General features: G+C 29.5%; 1 protein-coding gene across 1 annotated transcript; it reads left to right on the top strand.

The window, feature by feature from the left end:
- Positions 1-8,782: 8,782 nt before the first annotated feature.
- LOC115720763 (large ribosomal subunit protein eL27) lies at positions 8,783-12,031 on the top strand. The gene is made up of 2 exons (XM_030649938.2): positions 8,783-8,919; positions 11,465-12,031. Exon 2 carries the CDS (start codon positions 11,492-11,494, stop codon positions 11,897-11,899), a length of 408 nt encoding a protein of 135 aa, XP_030505798.1. The 5' UTR covers positions 8,783-8,919; positions 11,465-11,491; the 3' UTR covers positions 11,900-12,031.
- The last annotated feature ends 7,993 nt before the right edge of the window (positions 12,032-20,024 follow it).

Raw genomic sequence — 20,024 nt, 5'->3', positions numbered from 1 at the left:
ACTAAATCATGCCCCCTGAATTTTCATCCATGTTAGAATTTTTTTTACTAAAATTAGACAAAAATCTTTTAAATCTAACAATCTTAATAGCTCAGGGAGAATTTTTAACGGCAAAAAAAGTTCAGTGAGCATAATTTGGTACATGTCAAAATTCGAGAAAAAAAAATCCTAATTAGCCAAAAAAAAAAAAAAATCATCTGATATCTTATAGTGGTTTTGAGCTAATAAAACTCGAAAAAAAAAAAATAAGAGAGTTAATAATTTATAAAGGGAATTTTATTTTGTATCCTTAAAAAAATACATCATATCAAAATTTAGACTCCCACCTAATTTATACAATTAATTCTTTTATTTATATATTTTTCTCATTTTACCCTCAGCTAATTAAAAAAAATGAACTAATCACACATACTCTCTCTCTCTCTCTCTCTCTCTCTCTCTCTCTCTCTCTCTCTCTCTCTCTCTCTCTCTCTCTCTCTCTCTCTCTCTCTCTCTCTCTCTCTCTATAACGTTCCGCTTCAAGCCTTCATTGGGCCCTTACACCCATAGAATAATGGCTCTTATACACAAGTATGCCACTCTGGCTGCTTTCTGGATTGATGACTAACCCTACAAACCAACACGAGTATTTCCAGCGTGCTTTGTCCTCACTAGCACGCTTCGTGGGAAAACTTTCCAGGAGATCACCCATCCTGAAATTACCCCAGGTCAAGCACGCTTAACTCTGGAGTTCTTTCATGATAGGCTACCAGAAAACAGGATGTACCTTGTTGATATATGTATTACCAATCAATCCATTTAAGCCCTCTTCAACTGTGTAATCTCATACCTACACAGCCTCAGAATCATCACACTTGACCTTCTCCAAGCGATGTGGGATTGCACAACTTACCCGGTATTTCCCTCTTACGTATCACACGACTACTGACTGTCACAATCTATCTCTTTAACACTATATCTCAGCTCACTCTTTCTTAATCTTTCGACCTATCTTAGTGAATGGCCGGACCTCATCATCGAGAAAAAGCATACACATTCACCTCAATAATGGGTAGGTGTTGTAAAAAAAATTCTTTAATATTTAGATTAGTATGTAGTTTATTTTTGATAGATCTGTGTGGTTGTTGTTTGCATTGGTGTTATTTTGCTGGTGTTTTTTATCAAAATGGCGAGATCTGGCTTTCTCGCAAAACTAGGATTCTTATTTGATTATTAGGGGTGTTCGCGGTGCGGGTGGTGCAGTTCTTGACTATTTTTTCAAACCAACCCGCACATGCAATTTTTTTAATTTTTCAAATCGCACTCGCACCGTGAAACTAAAAAATCGCACCGTAAAAAAATGTGCAGTGCGGTTTATGCGGTTTTTACGGTTTGGACTATCACTAAATAATTATACTATCACAAATACAATAAAGTTTGAGCAACTCTTCTCAAAAATACCATAAGGCTTGAAAATAAAAATGACAAAAAAGTTTCAAGTTTCAACAATACAATAATTAGTGGACTTAGGTTGGGCCTTCACATATTGTACCTAAATAAATATAAAAATTGGTATTTTTATAATATGTGGTGCGGTGTGGTTTAAACCGCATATTAACAATTCAAAACCGCAAATCGCACCGCATCGCGTAATTTAGAGAAAATTCAAACTGCGACCGCACCGCAAAGAATTTTAAACTGCATTTTTTTTGCGGTGTGGTGCGGTACGGGCGGTTTGATGAACACTCCTATTGATTATAGATGCTTTTTTTGATTACATATCGATATCTTTTTTATAATTAAGGTAAGAAGGTAAGGGATGATAATTTTTTACACTTTTTTGATGGTATATATATTGATACTATTTCGATCCAGAATAAAATATAGCGAAATTAATCGCACAAGATAGAATTATCGACAAACCATCGATATACTATTGATAATCAATTAAAATACCAAGCAAAAAATATTTTAGTCTTTTATCGATAGTATCAATGGTTTATCAATGTACTATATTATCGATAGTATCGATATTTATCGATGGCAGACTATTATTATTTTTTACTTGGTATTTTAATTGATTATCGATGGTTTATCAATAGTATATCGATGGTTTCTCGATGATTTTGCCTTGTGTGATAAATTTTACTATTTTTTGTTATATTTTATCCTAGATCAAAATATTATCGATATACCATCAAAAAATTATTGAAAATTACCATCATTTACCTTCTTACTCTAATTATCGAGAAGATATCGATATATAATCGAAAAAGTATAGATAATTTGTTAAAAATCCAGTTTGGGGAGAAAACCAAATCTCATCATTTCAATGAAAAAGACCAGCAAAACAACACCAATAGAAACAACAACCACACAGATCTATCGAAAATAAACTACATACTAATCTAAATGTTTTAAAAAAAATTTGGACAATACCTACCCATTATTGAGGTGAATGTGTATGATTTTTTTCAATGATGAGGTCTAGCCATCCACCAAGAGAGAGAGAGAGAGAGAGAGAGAGAGAGAGAGAGAGAGAGAGAGAGAGAGAGAGAGAGAGAGAGAGAGAGAGAGAGAGAGAGAGAGAGAGAGAGATTAATTCAATTTTTTTTTTAATTAGCTAAGGATAAAATGGGAAAAATATGTAAACAAAAAAATTATTTTGTATAAATTAATTGGAAGTCTAAATTTTAATATAAGGTATTTTTTTAAGCATACAAAATAAAATTTTCCTTTATAAATGAGTGTCTCTAATGAAGAAAAAAAAATGGATATGCATCAATGTCATTAAAAAAATAAAAATAAATATGCGATTATAAATCAAGCCTTGGGATAAATTCTTTTTTTCTTTTTGTTTTTTCAAATCATATATTAATAGTAGAGGTATAATTTTTTGTTTTAAAAGATGTGTAGATTATATACCTAAAAGGTTTTTTTTTTTTTTTGGAAATTTATATATATTATATGTATAAAAAAAGATTTAAATTTTAGTTATTTTTCAACTAATATTTACACAAGAGTAGTGAGGAAATTATTTACTTTATATTTTATTATTTTAACAAATAATATTATTTAAATATTCTACAATGTCATGAATCATGATGCTGAGTTTCTAATTAATAATAATTGATGAATTGTACTATAACAAATATATAATTATTTATTTTGAGAGATGAGATAGTGGGAGCTGAGGGAGATTTTGTCCACTTGCAATTGCATGATTCTTGTTCAAAAAATATATATTGTTTTTCTAATTATTTATTTGATTATTTTTTTTATATTTTTGACATTATACAAAGCAAAAATTAGTTCTTTTTTAAGTTTCCTTTCCTCTTCAAATTTTCTACTTAATAATTTTATTCTATCACATAACTATAATAATAATAATTATACTTGTGTAAAATTAGATCTTTTAATTTTTTAGAAATGAAATGGATCATTTATAAAAGTGCAAAAGTGCAAAATTATTTAATCATATCATGAGGAATATGATTTTTACTAAAACAATGTTCATATTACCTTTTTCCTTTTTCTTTTTTAGGGGAATATTTCCTTTTCATTTTCTCATTATATGTTTAACTTCAAATCTAATGGTTCCAAAATTCCATTAAAAAAAATATTGTGGTTTTAAAGATAAGTTAAGTATGTTTGGGTCTTCTAGTTAAAGTGTAAGAAAGAGAGATCAATAAGCTAAATCTAAATGGATCTTCTTCTAAAGCCAATAATACATTAATCCTATTATTATATATTTCAATTACAAATTACAACTCACTATTGTAATTAGACATTATTGTGCATTTTCAACAAAGAAATTTAAACATATTAATGAAGTCGTTCATTTATGTTTTGATAACACTCTTATAAATATAAAAGATGTTGTATTTATTATATGTCAAATTTGACACCATGTTTAGCATGACTATTAATTTCTTTATTTTTACATAAATATTAAAATATGACAATTGTATTACAAATTTAATACTCTATTAGATATGCCTATGGATACACTATATTTCACTTCCCCAATTATTTAGGAGCTTGAGTTCAACCTAAGCAAAAAAACTCACTTCCCCAATTGGATAAACAATCATAAAAGCAATAATAACACTCTTTCAATAATTATTATAAAACCTAATATATGTAATGTGATTGCTCTATAATATAATATTGTGTTCTATAATCAATAATCAAAATGATATGATACTTTGGACGGCATTCACTAAAAAACAAAGCATCTAGAAGTTAATGAAGAGTCTTACAAAAAAAATGAAAGAAAGAAGGAAAAAAAGGTCATAACTACAATTTGATAAAATATTTATAACAACAACAACAATTGCATTATTTGCTAATAAGATTATATATACTTTCATTGTTTTGATATTTACAAATATAGTTTATTGGAAAATTCTACAATGCACCCCTTAAAGTGGGTATATTGATATATCCCTATCTGTTTTAGCATCCGAAATAATTTTTTGATCAAATTTTTTCTCATAGTCATGTACGTTATAGTTATTTAAGACATCCTGTAAAATTTTAAGAAATTCGGAAAAGTTTAACATGCCGAAAACTACGTTCAAACAGCGTGTTGCACGCGTGACTATTTTATTTTATACGCGTGTAAAATAAACTGTTTGAACATTGCTTTCTATATTGTAAATTATTCTGAATTTTTCAAAATTTTGTAAAATATCTTAAATAGATATAACGTACATGAATATGAAAATAAAATTAGACTAAAAAATTCTTCTAGGTGCCAAAACAAGTTAAGGGTGCATCAGTACATCCATTTTAAAGGTGTGCATTATAGAATCACCCTAGTTTATTTTATGGGTAAATAATATTTTAGATTCTGTGTTTTGTAAAAGCTACTGATTAGACTTTCTATTTTGTTAAATAATAAATTAAATCTTGTATTTTTTAAAATTGTACAAAATAGTACCCTAAACTGATTTTTTGTCAAAATAAAAGATAATAATAACTCGATTTAAAGTTGTTATAATAAAAATGAGTATATTGTTTTTTGCATATATTCGTGTTATTGTCTTTAAATTGATTGTATAATTTTGTACCATTTTAAAAAATACATTGTTCAATTTTTTATTTTATAAAACAAAGAGTTCAATTAATAACTTTTACAAAATACGTTTTCCAAAATAATATTAATCTATATTTTATTATTGTATATAGAATATAAGAAGGAAAAGAGAAAAAGAGAATAAAAAGTGAGTATAAAGATATATTTATACATTAATAAAAATAAAAATAGTCAAATAGAGTGTAAAACTCCCCTAATAATTCCTAATGCATATTTTGGTCAATGCTAAACCCACAATTCGATCTTACAATTGTTTTTTTTCCTTTCTAAAGCAATGAATTGACTCATAAGATCTTGTTCATATGGAGACACATATAGTCTCAAGTATATATTATAAGTCATTCTCATTTATAGTAAAGTATTTCTCTTTATTTTTCATTTAATAAATAGAATAACACTACACTAGTTATTGCATTTGATTTTTTTTTGGGTAATTTAACAAATGTGGTGACAACCAAATGTGTTATTTATTGCTTTGATACATTTTTTTTTTCAAAAAAATTAAATATTTTGTGGCAATGAATATTTGGATGGGTCATTATTGGAAAGTATAATATAGTTTGTGGCTAGAGATATGATAGTACATAAAGACTTATTAATTTTAAATAAATAAGTGGTGGGGTAACACATATTACCTCCCATTCACTCAAATTGAAACCTTATATGCTCAAGTCAACCATGGCATCTTTCATTTTTTTTTTTCAAAAAAAGGAAAATATTGATTAATAAATAATTAATAATAATATTAAAAAACTTATGGAAATATATGTACAATTTAAAATATAATCATCTTCTTTCCCATGGTAGTGGGTTTTCTAATCAACTATGACAAATAGTGGTACACAAATAAGATTCATGCATTTATTTCTTCATACTAATATTATTTATTTTATAATATAAGAGAAAATGTTATGATTTTAGTGTAGGTGTAAAATATATCAATTTGACTACACCAATAAAAATTAAGCATCATTGGCTTTAGATTTTTAAGGTAGTTTTTTTTTTTTTTTTAGTTGATGGCAATCGAATGAGTTCTATTATGAGATTGGTAGGGCTTGTATAGGTCACGTGAGATTGACTCAAGAATTTGGTTCATTAATGTGTTATAAATGTAAATATGCCTTATTTGATTTAATTGTAGTAGTAGTAACCAGTTATTACTATCAATTTTTTTTGAGAAAAAAATTCTATAAAATCTAGACATATAGAAAAATGCATAAAAATGCACAAATTTAACAATCTCCCAATTAAAAAAAAACATATAAACATGAGCAAAACATGGACTAAAGCATGATAAAACACAATAAATAGAAGAGGAAATTACACTTTATACCCTTTTTATATTGTCCTTTTTTATTTTTACCTTCTTTTTTAAAATCTATCATTTTTATCTTTTTTTTTTTAAATATTGTACCAATTTTGCCCCTGTCACTTCAAGATACTCTCCATGTGATTCTCTTATGTAAGGGTATTTTGGGTACAATACATATAAAAAGAGATATGTTTCAAATAAATATAAAATTAGAGATAAATTTGATTAATTGATGAAAAAAAGAGACATTTTTCAACTTACCCCTAAACACAATATAAGAACAAAAGTTAAAAGCTTAAAAGCATGAAAATAAGAAAGATAAATAAAAATCAGAATTAAATCCATAAAATATATACTTTCAATGACTTTTATTATTATTATTATTAAGTTAAATAGTTACATTATAATTTTTCTCTAATTTTGTATAAATTTTGTTATTGTCTTAAACATGATACATATAAGACCTAACTTCTAGATCATTTGGCTAAACAGAAACGTGCAATATCAATTACTTCTAAATATTATTTTAATAAATTCAAAACGAAGTCTGTATTGATAAAACTAAAAGAAAATTACAGTTTTATAAACATTGAATACTTATGCCGCTATAAATAAATATAAAGTTTATGCCGCTTACAAACTTAAAATTTTGGGTACGTAAGCCGTTATTTACCCTTATTCTTATTGGGAATTTTACACCCACTACTGTTTTTTCCCAATTTATTACTTTTATACTGTTGTACGGCAAATACAACCTTTTTACTGTTTTTTTTTTTTTTTGGCAGTTTACTGCCTTTAAAACTTTAGCTTATTTATTTATTTTTTTTTTTATTTTAAGTGATAAAAAAATGATGTGACTAGGAATTGTCACATTTGTGGCAGCCTTTTTTTTTTTTTTTCTTTTCTTTTAATTCAATTTAATCATCATATCAATACAATTACTCTCTTTCACACCACGTTTTTATACCTACTATCCCATTTAATTATTCATCTTCTTCTTCTTATGTTCTTCTTCTTCTTCTTCTTCTTCTTTTTTTTTTTTAAAAAAAAACACATCCAGTTTTTGTCTTAGGGTCAAATTTTTTGTGGTTATTCTCTCTTCTTATGTGTTTACCAATCTCTCTTCTCCATTATTCTCTCTTACTATTCATCATCTTCTTCATTTTTTTCACTCTCTACTTCCTCAAGTTCTCTCTATTTCTCTCCATCAACATATAACTTTTTTATTTTTTTTTCATGTTCAGTTCTTCTTCTTCATCTTCTTTTCTTTTCTTCTTTTTTTTTTTTTTTAATTTTTTGAAGTTCTTAGTTACGTTTTTTTTAAAATATAAGAGTTAGTGTGGTTTTTTTTGTTCTAATTTTCCAGATCTTTCTTGCAAATATAGTGCATTTAGTATTGAGGATGTGCACAACATAGTTAATTTTTGATCATTTTTTTCTTTTATTGTTTTATTTGTTTTAGTATTGTTTTAGTATTGTTTTAGTATTGTTTTACTGTTGTTTTTCATGATCAATATATTTGACGAGCTCACTCACAAGAGAGTTTTGAGGTGTGTGTTTCTTTTATATTTTTCTAAGTAGTTATATTTTGCTTCATTTGTTTTTGTGTTGTTTCAGTGTTGTTTTAGTAGTTTTTTTTTTTTATAATTTTCTAGGTATAGACTTGCAAATATAGTTGATTTTGCATCTGGTGTGGAGGTTGTGCAGCAGATTGTTTGTTTTTTTTTAATCATTTTTTTCTTTTGTTTTGTTTGATTGTTTTAGTGTTGTTTTACTGTTGTTTTGCCATGATTATTTATTGACGTCGATTTTACTGCTTTTGTTTATTCTTGTCGGAATTAATGGTTATTTTCCGGTGTCCTGGTGTTGTTGTGGTGGTTATGTCTGTGATTGTCAAAGATGGAGGCCTCATACTTTTGTTTTGTTGTTGACAGTATAAAAGAAAAAAAAAAGGGGAGGACAGTATAAATATGTAATATGCAATGAAAAAAAAAATCTGGGAAATTAATAAATCATTATTTTGTAAAAATTCAAGTAATATATATGTTAGTGTATATATATAATGAAGTGCATGTTGTTGCTTTCAGTGATGTGTTCCTATCTTTTAATAAGAAGTTAGACCACAAAAATAAAATAAAACTATATATAATATATCAGTATAAATGAAATGAAATGATGTTGGGCTTGGGCAGTACAAAAGTAATGATGTTGGGCTTGGGCAGTACAAAAGTAATGAAATTGGGCTTGGACAGTACAAAAGTTGTTTTTGCCGTGTCCCAGTATAAATGTAAAGTTTTGGTCAAAAAGCAGTATTTTTGTAAAATTCCCTTCTTATTTTCCATGTCAAAATATTAATTATAGTTTAGAAAAATACCATATGATTTAAGCCCAAACATAAAAGCCCAATACAAGAGCCCACTAACAGATATTAGGGTTTCAGAATTCATCATATTTACTTCTCTTCTCTTCTCTTACATCTCTCTCTCTCCCTCACTCACTACCTTGCTATCAGCCTCTTCTTCTTCTGGTTAGTAATTTAATTTCATTTTATATGATTTCTTAAGTTTGATTGATCGTTTTAATCTTCTGTACCAATTATTGAATTTAGTTTTTGTATTTTGTAGTGACTAAAAATCCAATCTTTATCTGCTTTTAAGAATAAAAAACCAAACTTTATCTCTCTGAGTAACTCGTTTAAGTAATATGTATGAGAAATTCTGTTGTAACTTCAAAATTAATCTTTTTGATAGTGTGAGCTACAATCCCAATCCAATTTCATTATTCCCACCAAACAATTCTGCTGCTGAAAAAACATTCAAAAAAGAACAAATGATTAAACAATCATTAAGCCAGCAAAGCCAGCCATGTAATGAACCTGTGTGATTGAATTCCAACTTATCCCATGTGAGAAAATCTGTTAATTGAATTGGGTTTTATGAAATTACATTAAAGTTTTGTTCTTTCTTGTCAATAATGTTAAATTATTTCAGGTAATATTGGTTGTAGATCAAATTGTGGTCCATTGTTTACACTTCCATGAGCTTTGGGTAGTAATAACTTTCATTTGGTTTTTGTTGTTTCCTTAGTTTCAATTATTAACCCCAAACAAACTTGAGTAACATTGTCCTTTGTTTGCCTTTAATCTGCCCAGTGTTAGAATATGTAAATACTATGAGGCTTATTAGTAATTTGGAAATAGTGTGTAAGCCTATAAATATGTAATTGTGTAGCTATTATTGGGGTATGGATTAAGAAAATAGAACTTCGGTTTAATTGGGAGATTGACACTGTCTCAAAAAGTACATTTCGGAGGTTTGTCCTGTTTCGAAGAGGACCCGTTACCTATCATTGGTGCTTTTGATTGATAATAGTCCTCTTCAAGACGGGACAAATCTCCGAAATGCACTTTTTGAGGCGGTGTCAATCTCCTAATTGAACTAAAGTTATATTTTCTCAATTCATCCCCAATAATAGCTACACACTTACATATTTATAGACTTTCACACTATTTTCAAATTACTAATAAGCTCCTATAGTATTTTCATTTTCTAACAACTTGTGTTTAGGTTTACCCTGTAATAGGAAATGAATGCATAATTTTAATGTGATACATAGTCTGTTGTGTGAAGTTTGAAACTTTAGTGCAACTATTGATTATATAATCTTGTTATAATATATTGATTGGTAAAGCTAGTTTCTTTATTTATGTTGGGAATGTTAAGATACTTGGATGGCTTTATGATTGAATTCCAACTAATCCCATGTGAGGAAATCTGTTAATTGATAATTGAATTGGGCTTTATGAAATTACATTAAAGTTTTGTGCTTTCTTGTCAATAATGTAGAATTATTTATGGTAATATTGGCTGTAGATCGAATTCTGTCTCATTGTTTACACTTCCATGAGCTTTGGGTAGTAATAACTTTCATTTGGTTTTTGTTGTTTCCTTAGTTTCAATTATTAACCCCAAACAAACTTGAGTAACATTGTCCTTTGTTTGCCTTTAATCTGCCCAGTGTTAGAATATGTAAATAATATGAGGCTTATTAGTAATTTGGAAATATTGTGAAAGCCTATAAATATGTAATTGTGTAGCTATTATTGGAGGATGGATTAAGAAAATAGAACTTTGGTTTAATTGGGAGATTGGCACTGTCTCGAAAAGTACATTTCGGAGATTTGTCCTGTTTCGAAGAGGACCCGTTACCTATCATTGGTGCTTTTGATAGATAATAGTCCTCTTCAAGACGGGACAAATTTCCGAAATGCACTTTCTGAGACAGTGTCGATCTCCTAATTGAACTAAAGTTCTATTTTCTTAATCCATCCCCAATAATAGCTACAATTACATATTTATAAGCTTTCACGCTATTTTCAAATTACTAATAAGCCCTTATAATATTTTCATATTCTAACCTGTGTTAGGTTTACCCTGTAATAGGAAATGAATGCATAATTGTAATGTGATACGTAGTCTGTTGTGTGAAGTTTGAAACTTTAGTACAACTATTGATTATATAATCTTGTTATAATATATATAGTGATTGGTAAATCTAGTTTCTTTATTTATGTTGGGAATGTTAAGATACTTGGATGGATGGCTTTATGATTGAATTCCAACTAATCCCATGTTAGGAAATCTGTTAATTGAATTGGGTTTTATGAAATTACATTGAAGTTTTGTGCTTTCTTCTCAATAATGTAGAATTATTTATGGTAATATTGGCTGTAGATCAAATTGTTTCTCATTGTTTACACTTGTATACTTTACATATCATTGTTTTACATGTTATATCTTGAATCTGAGCTTCGACTAGTAAAACTTTAATTTTCTTAGTTTCAAAGTTGTTGATTTCTCGTTATATTTTAGTTTTCTTGCTTTTTGGTGAGAAAAATGTATTTTTGTATATAAAAACATAGAAAAAGTTTTTTTTTTGAAAATACCTTTTTTTTGCTATGTTTCTTAATGGTTAAATTTTGCTGAACAAAGGCTCTGTATTACAAAATGCATTCTTTTGATTTCTATTGTTTTTCTAATGTGGAGTTGTGTTTATGTTTCTAATCTGTAAAGGCTAAGGGAGAGTGAGTGAGTGAGAAAATGGTGAAGTTCTTGAAGCAAAACAAGGCGGTTATCGTCCTTCAAGGGCGGTATGCTGGACGCAAGGGTGTCATCGTTCGTAACTTTGATGATGGTACTCGTGATCGCCCTTATGGACATTGTTTGGTTGCTGGGATTAACAAGTACCCAAGCAAGGTTATTCGCAAAGACTCGGCTAAGAAGACTGCCAAGAAGTCTCGAGTTAAGGCCTTTGTCAAGCTTGTTAACTACCAACATTTGATGCCAACTCGGTACACTCTTGATGTTGATCTCAAGGATGTTGTTAATGTTGATGTTCTCCAGTCTAAGGATAAGAAAGTCACTGCCTTGAAGGAGACCAAGAAGCGTTTCGAGGAGAGATTCAAGACCGGGAAGAACCGATGGTTTTTCACCAAGCTTAGGTTTTGAGTCATTTTTGGGTATTTTTCAAACAAATGTTTTATGTTTCTTTTAATGGACATTTTTCAATACTTGTTAGGTTTATTTGATGTGTTTTTTAATGATTAAATTTTATGAACAAGTCTTTGAATTTTTTTCCCCTTTTCTTTTGTTTTGAGTCCCAATCCTTATTTTCCTTATATCATTCCCAACCAAAAGTGAGCTTGAGAATGATTGGAATTGAGGCGAAACAACTTATTTTTCGGTTTCAGAAAGAGTGCTCGGGTTTAGTTGATCGAGAATGGGAAAAACATTGAGTAGAATGATGGAAGTTTTGATTGTCGGAAGATATTCCCGGCGGTGAAGTTTTCGACTTTCAAGTCTCTTTTGGCTCTTTCTTAGAAGAGAAGAAAGAAAGGCCCTAAGGTCTTTGATGACAAACCTTAAATCAAAATGACAGAAAACTAATAATGAGCCAATATGTAAAGATGTTCATTTACAAGTTTTGATGACAAACTTGGATAGGTGTTATGTTATGCACAACAAGAATATAATTACAAATTAAACAAAGTTGTTATGTTATGCACCATGACTCTAATTTGTGATATATAGTAATCAATTATGTAGTATTATAAAAATAGTATAGCTCTAAATTTAATACAAAATATAGTATGACCTATTTGGCCTATAATCACTACAAATATCAAAATTCGCGACAGTCTTAAAAATAATTTTTGTCGAGAATCGTCACTAAAAAAATTAATTTTTAAAACTGTCGAGAAAAATTTAGTATTTTCGTCGATTTAAAATAGTAGTTAACAAAATAGGCAACATTTATATAATAAAATACAAATTTTTAGGGAGCTTATACCCAACGGTTTAAAACCGTCGGGTATAAGGCCCAATATTCGGTTCCCACACCTAACCCCCAATCTCGCGCACATCCTCATTCCCACCTAACCCCACTAAAGAATCCCTAATCCCTCTCTCTCGAACTAGCTGACGGCGACCACCACCACCGCCTAGTCCACCCACATCTCACACGAAATTCAGCTTCCAAACCCACGAGCAACCTTTGGAACCCACCACCACCCTTCAAAACACACTGCTTGATCTCTGCCTCCTCTGTCTTTTTCTCCTCAGTTACCGTCTCTCCTCCGTCTCCCCATCGACCAGACAATGTCCGCCATCCACCACCAAACTGACGGTCTGTCTTCCTCCTCAAGGTATATGTATTTATTTATATATTTGTTTATTAATTTTTTTTTAAAAAAAAACTGATTTATATATTTATATATATTATAAATTTATTTATTATTATTTTCTTAAAAACTGAATATATATTTGTTTATTTATATATATTTTTATTTTTTTTGTTGAATATATATATATAAATTATGTGTGTAATTTAAAATTAGTTGTTCATGTAAAAATTTGATGTGTGTTAAAAAATTTAATATGTTTTAAAATTAGTTATTATTGTAAAAGATTTAATGTGTAAAATATTTATTAAAAAAAAAATTAAAATAGAAAAAATTTAAGTTTAGGTGTAAAAAATTTATTTATTTCAATTGTTATTATAAAAATTAATTAGTTATTTTAATTTAGTTTAAATAAAATTATATAATTGCATAAATTTAGGTAAAAAATATTTTGGTATTAGTTTAGTATAGTTAAGGAAAAAATTGAAGTGTTTTGCATTGTCAATTTTAATTATGTTTAAGTATTAGTGTGATGTTCGTGTAAATTTTTAATTTAATATTTTAAATATTTTATGGGTATTAGTATCCTATATGTCCTGAACAACCTGAGGACAAACAATGTGGATACTACGTCATGAAATTCAACGAAAAATTTCATGACTGTAGAAGATCCAATACACGTATTGACACAATCGGTAAAAAAATTAATAAGTATTATAGTAATTATTATTCTTTATTAAATAGCATATGATAATTAATAGTCTTTACTAATTAATATATATCTTTGTTTTACAGGATAGCTTCTCCACTTCGTACACAAATAACGAGATAAATGTTATGCGTGATCGGTGGATTCTTTACGTGAAAGCAAAAGCAGAGTGAAAACTATTATACTCGAAATTCGGTGAGCACATAAGAAGAAAACACGTGTCGAGTTGGAAAGAATGGAGAGCTCAAACACGCAATCATAATTATACTTGACGTGGAATAACTTGTTAACAACATAATTAACAGAGTATGTTTATAACTCGGTTAACTGAACAGTCTAATGCGAGATAAAAATATACTAACTGTTGACTTGTGTCTCGATAATAAACCATGTAACTGCAAGTGTGCAAGACGAGGCATTAACCTCGTCGCGTGGGGAGATATAATGACAATAGAAATACTTAGCGTATAGTACAAGGTATACCAACTAAGTATAAGCAGAAGGGTGAATCAAGGAGATAGATAGCGAGGCGTTCATCTCGTTGTAAGAGGGCATGCACGCGAGAAAGATCATATCAATACCAGAAATTGTAGTTGTCAGAATTAAAGTAAAAGAAATATACACCTCGGGAAGACGTATGACGAGCTCCAGCTCGCCATCAAAGATATAACTCAGCTCCATTCTCAGTGAGGCATCTCAATGGGATAAGGCTTGCCATATATCTTTAATACGCGTTCATTAATAAAAGCGGGATATTCACAGCTGTGTAAAAATTTAAATAAAAACCGCATTTACTTAGCGTGATTTGTAATAAAATCCCATGATTCTAGGAGATGATCGTCGTAAAAAGATTACAGTCAATTTTGTAATTAACTGCTCACTATATGATTATAAATACTGGCAAGTAAGATCAAAAAAGGGGGGACGAAAAAACTCATACAAAAGAGGCCCTGAGAAAACAATCAGAAATCCGAATAAGATTGACTCGTGGACTATGCAGAATTTTAACTGCAAAAACCATGTAAAAACCCTGTGTGTCCATATTTTTTATTTTATATATTTCATTTTTTCTGTGTGAGATTGTCACGGTTAGGCTCAAATTTGGTTAACGAAAATCTGCGTTAACAGTTAGTGCTTTCATTGAGAGCCTCTGTGAAAAAGCTCAGAAAAAACCTCCTGCCATAAAAGTAATGGATGACGCCGAAGAAAATAATCCTCGTGAAGGAATCAATCATTGCCCTAGAAAAGAGCCATTGAGTCCTTAGGGATCTATTGATTCATCACATGAACAGGCTACTAGCTCCAGGAAAACACAGTATTGGGGTCCCAGGCTTGAAGGACCTAGGATAAACAACAGTTGGTCCCTTCCCAACCAGGTTGATGAGGATGGCGCCTACGACCCGACCAGCTACATACCAATCGTTGAGTTAGAAAATCACCATCTAAGGCGTCCATTGGAGGAAGCAAACCAGCGTAATGCTGAGTTAGAACGTGAAATAGCCGCAGTAAGGGCAGCGCAGGAGAATAGTTCCCAAAATCAACCTGACCTTGGAAGCAGAGATTCACGAGGAAAACCGCACAACTCGCATACCAAGGGGTAGGAGACAATCCAGAGGTATTCCCAGAACTCTCAGGAGAGGCAACCTGAGGAAATTGAGGAAAGTCTGGGGACGCAGCCTGGGATATGCGGAACATCAGACGGAGATCGCCAACCCTCTCTCCAAGTTCATAAGAAAGGAGCTCATGCTAACCCCCATAGGGGGAACGAGGTGATTCAAACCTTAAGAGGAAGAGAAGAACGAGAAGAGGCGAGGGGTACCACAAGGCGTACAACATCTCATAATCGATCCATGCGAGGAGGAGAGAACACTCATCGCAGCGATAATTAAAAAGGTATAATGCAACATATAGGAAGATACATCTTACTCTCAGAGTTCTATTCATCCTTTCTGCTAAGCCATTATGTTGTGGATTCTTCACAACAGTGTTACGTATTCTAATTCACTCTTTTATATATTAGACTTTAAACTCATCATAATAGAATACAAGGCCATTGTTTATTCTTAACACTTTGATGCAGTATCCAGTTTGCTTCTCTAGCATTGTTCTCTAATTAATAAAGTTTTGAAATGCATGATACTTGTTCTTGAGAAGAAACACCCAGACTTTTATGGAGTAATCATCTATTATGCCCAGGAAATAATTTGCACCACTTATTGTCTGAATTTTGGAGGGCCCCCATAGATCACAATGAATGTACCCTAACTTTTTTGTTGTGGTGTGTACACCCTTTGGAAATTTTACCTTGCAACATTTTCCATATACACATGATTCACAAAATTCGATTTTTTCTTTAAGACCACCTTTGAACACAACTTGTTTATCAAGTTTTGCTAGTCCTCTTTCACTCACATGACCTAGTCTCAGATGCTAAATCTTTATACTATTTCCAAGTGTTTTGTCTATAACAGGTGTAGCAAATCCAGTTACAATATTTCTATCAAGATAGTAAATACCATTTCTAAGCTCCTCTTTTTTAATGACAAGAGAACTTCTAGCAACTTTGAGAGCACCATCATCTATCTTAACAGTGTAACATTCTTTATCGACCGTCAAGTGCTCGCTGCTGCTGTTGTGTATTCAAAAGCCCCGAGTTGGAAGTTGGCTTCTCTTCTTTCAAAGTTATTTTCTTCTCTGAATTTGCTTTGAGTTTTGGAATGTTGTTTGGATTCCTTGTTCCCGTAATCAGGTGGCTCATTGGATTACCTCTTGGGTGGTTGATGGCCATGTTTCTTACTTTCTTTCTTTCGGGGAGGTTGCACCCCTGTTGCAACTTTGACCTTGTAGTCTTATTTGTGTTTAATGAAGTTTTTAGTTTAGCGAAAAAATAATTATTCGCCATCCTGTGAGTATAATATTAAAACGTACTCATTTTTGGGCTCAACACTATATTTATAATCAAGTCTATCAAAACCACAATTAACAACACATTTATTTTTTTCTCATTAAAAAGGTAGTTTTGGTGGTAATACAATGTAAATAAATCATCTAGGACCAGGGCCACCATATGTCATGAGATGTCCAAAGTCACGACGAAATCCCCAATCTTTAACAAAATAAAAGTCAATATCAATGGAAGAAATTTTTGTGTTTTTAGCATCTTCTCGTATGTGCGCCTCATTTATAATTGTTAATGCTCTACAATATGCATCATAACAAGTATCTTGTTTAAAAGTAAGCCAAACCCCGTTGGAGGACCAATTTGACCAAGTGGACTGTAAGTTTCTCCTCCCCAGTCAATATATGTAGCCAAGTCTTTCAATCCACCACTAAATATGCTTGAGGGCCAATATCCAATATGATCATAATTCTCTCCAAGTTGAAACCACCAATTTCTAGTAGTTGGATCCTATTATATCATGTCAAACAAGTAGAAAATAAATACAACCCAAACTATTGAATATAAGCCATTTTTTTTTTAATTTATTTATTAAAAAAATATTCAACAAACTTGGTAGGAAAAAATATTTAAATGAAATATTTAATTTTATTTACCCGATACATATTAATTGGAAGTTCCCATGTAGGTAAATTACCAGGGTGAGTTTCTCTTAGAGTCATTTCGATCATAGGTTGAGGGTCAACCAAAACAATTAACCCTGGGCACACTGTAATGAAACAAGATAATTCACCAGCCTACCAAAATATTGATACATGAGTTACACATAACTACACAACAAATATGAAAAAAACCTTAAATAATAACATAAAATTAGGGTAACCTGAAAATATATGAAGATCCGAGTTTTATTATCCCCGTATACACTAGGATTTACCTAATGGATAATAGCACAACAAATTAATAAGTAAAAATATATTCTAAAAAATTATAGCTTACCTAAAAAACTTTATTATATATTTTTAACACTAATGAATATTCATGAGAAAAAAAAAACTTACTCCCCACCAGCTTGAATGGTATCAAGTCCATTTTGTAATTTTATTTGACCGAAAGTATATTGTGAGCCAGTAAAAACTTACAAATATACCTCCATTGCATTTCTTGGTTGGATGAGATGTGTAAACAAGTGCATGCTATTATATTCCAATTCAAAATATAATTATATTTCAATTATAGAGTACACCATTTAATTTGTCAAAACAATATGTAAATCTAAAATATGCATACATGAAAAGCAGGAGGAGAATTAATTCTTGAAGCATATGACTTTGTAAATAATTTGGCTCTAATAAGATCTTCCTTCGTACTTCTTCTTATTGGAATAAATCCAATTGGACATTTTTCACCTTTTAACCCACTATTTATCGATACTTGTTTCACATTTTTTGGAGGCTTGTCTTCCCTAACCATCGGGTTGGGATGAGAAGAAGGTCCCATCTATACCACAAAAACTCATGCTTATTTACTATGGTTTTAGAAAACTAAAATATAATGAGCTATTAGATAAGTAATTATTTGAGAAAAACATACCCGAAAATCATATTTGTGATTCTTCAATAAAGGATGATCAAATGCTGGTTGTTCGTAAAAATTAATACAATCACAAATATCTCCATGTTGTGTCTGTACATAACACAGAACAAGTTAGATAAGTAGGAGATAAAGATGAAGATGAAATTATTAATAATAATAAAAGAATAAAAATACTTTTATAGTCTTTATTGATGATTTGTTCAATCGATCGCTCAAGTTGATTCTCTATTTTCAGAAGTTCATCTCTTAATAATTTTGTTGGTTCTTCTTGAGATTCACAATAATATAAAAATAGGAAATTTACAAAAATACTGAAATTTGGGTTAATTTTTACAAAAATACTATCACACGGAAATTTTTTCAAAAATACTGTGTTTTTATAAAACACCAGTAAAACACAAAGCAGAACAACTCAAAACAACAGTAGAACACTAATAAAACACCAGTAGAACATCAGTGAAAACTTAACACAGTATACTGCAGCGTGAAACTTATAAAGAAACACAGTAAAAAAATAAAAAATACCGCCTGACAGTATTTTTGTAAAAAAATAACGAAAGTTAGTATACTATCTAAATTTCCCTATAAAAATTTACACAATACAATAGCAACGATGAAAAATCCTTTTATACTCATATCTATGTTGAAAGATTTTATCTGCAATACAAATATATACATTCAAATTAGCCAAAGAATAAGTAAATCTACCATCAATAAAATAAACAATATTTGCATCTCATATACAAAACAATACATAATAGCTTCTCCAATGTTAAATCTTGTATGAATAACAATATATTTTAATTCTCTCTCTCTCTCTCTCACAAAGTATTCTAAACACTTTTACACAAAAATCCACAAATATATATCTTTTTTTTTTTTTTTTAAAGCTATATATTAATATATCTAATAAGATACTAAAAAGAAATCCTATACCAGCTAAGAGCTCGCTTAATATATTATGAGAGACTTTTCAATACATGAATTGGAGAATGAATTATTATGTAGATGAAATGAAAATTAATTAAAAAGAATAAATATTTAATTAATACTAATAATTTACTTATTTAGTCTTTGGTATACAAATATTTCCTTTTTTTGCTTTTGATAAATCACAAATTTATTTACATTAAAAATGGTGAAATGGAAAAGGTAAAACAATGCATAAAATGGTATGTTGTGAGAGAGTTTCAATATTTGCAATGTTGACTATGATTTTGATATTTTCAATCAAGAATAAAAAAATTTAAATAAATAAAAAAAATATTATTAGCTGTATAATTAAATACAATTTTAAGTTACAAAACTAGAGAATGAAATTTCAATATTTGCAATGTTGAGCTTAATTGATTTTGATATTTTTATTGTGAGATAGAGTGAGTTTATGTGTATAGAAATGAATATTAATTATATACTATTTTCTAAGAATATTATTATAGCTTTACAATTAAATACTATTTAAGTTATAAAGTAATCTTCAGCAATTAGCATGTGCATGTATGACACTTGTTTTTCATTCATTGAAGTAACATTGAAATATTAAAAATTCACTATTAAAATATTCACTAAAATAACACATTTGGAGAAATTTATAGTACAATAAACTTAATAGTATTTTTCAAAAAAAAAAAAAAAAAAAACTTATAGTATTTTGGTATACTTTCTATTTTTTCTAAACTTAAAAACTAACTTTTTAGTGCATTTTTTTGTTTTCATTATTCTGTACGCTATAAATATTTAAAACTACAT

The sequence above is a fragment of the Cannabis sativa genome, chromosome 2 (genome assembly GCF_029168945.1).
Source record: "Cannabis sativa cultivar Pink pepper isolate KNU-18-1 chromosome 2, ASM2916894v1, whole genome shotgun sequence".
NCBI classification, from domain to species: Eukaryota; Viridiplantae; Streptophyta; class Magnoliopsida; order Rosales; family Cannabaceae; genus Cannabis; species Cannabis sativa.
This window is presented reverse-complemented; position numbering and strand designations above follow the sequence as displayed.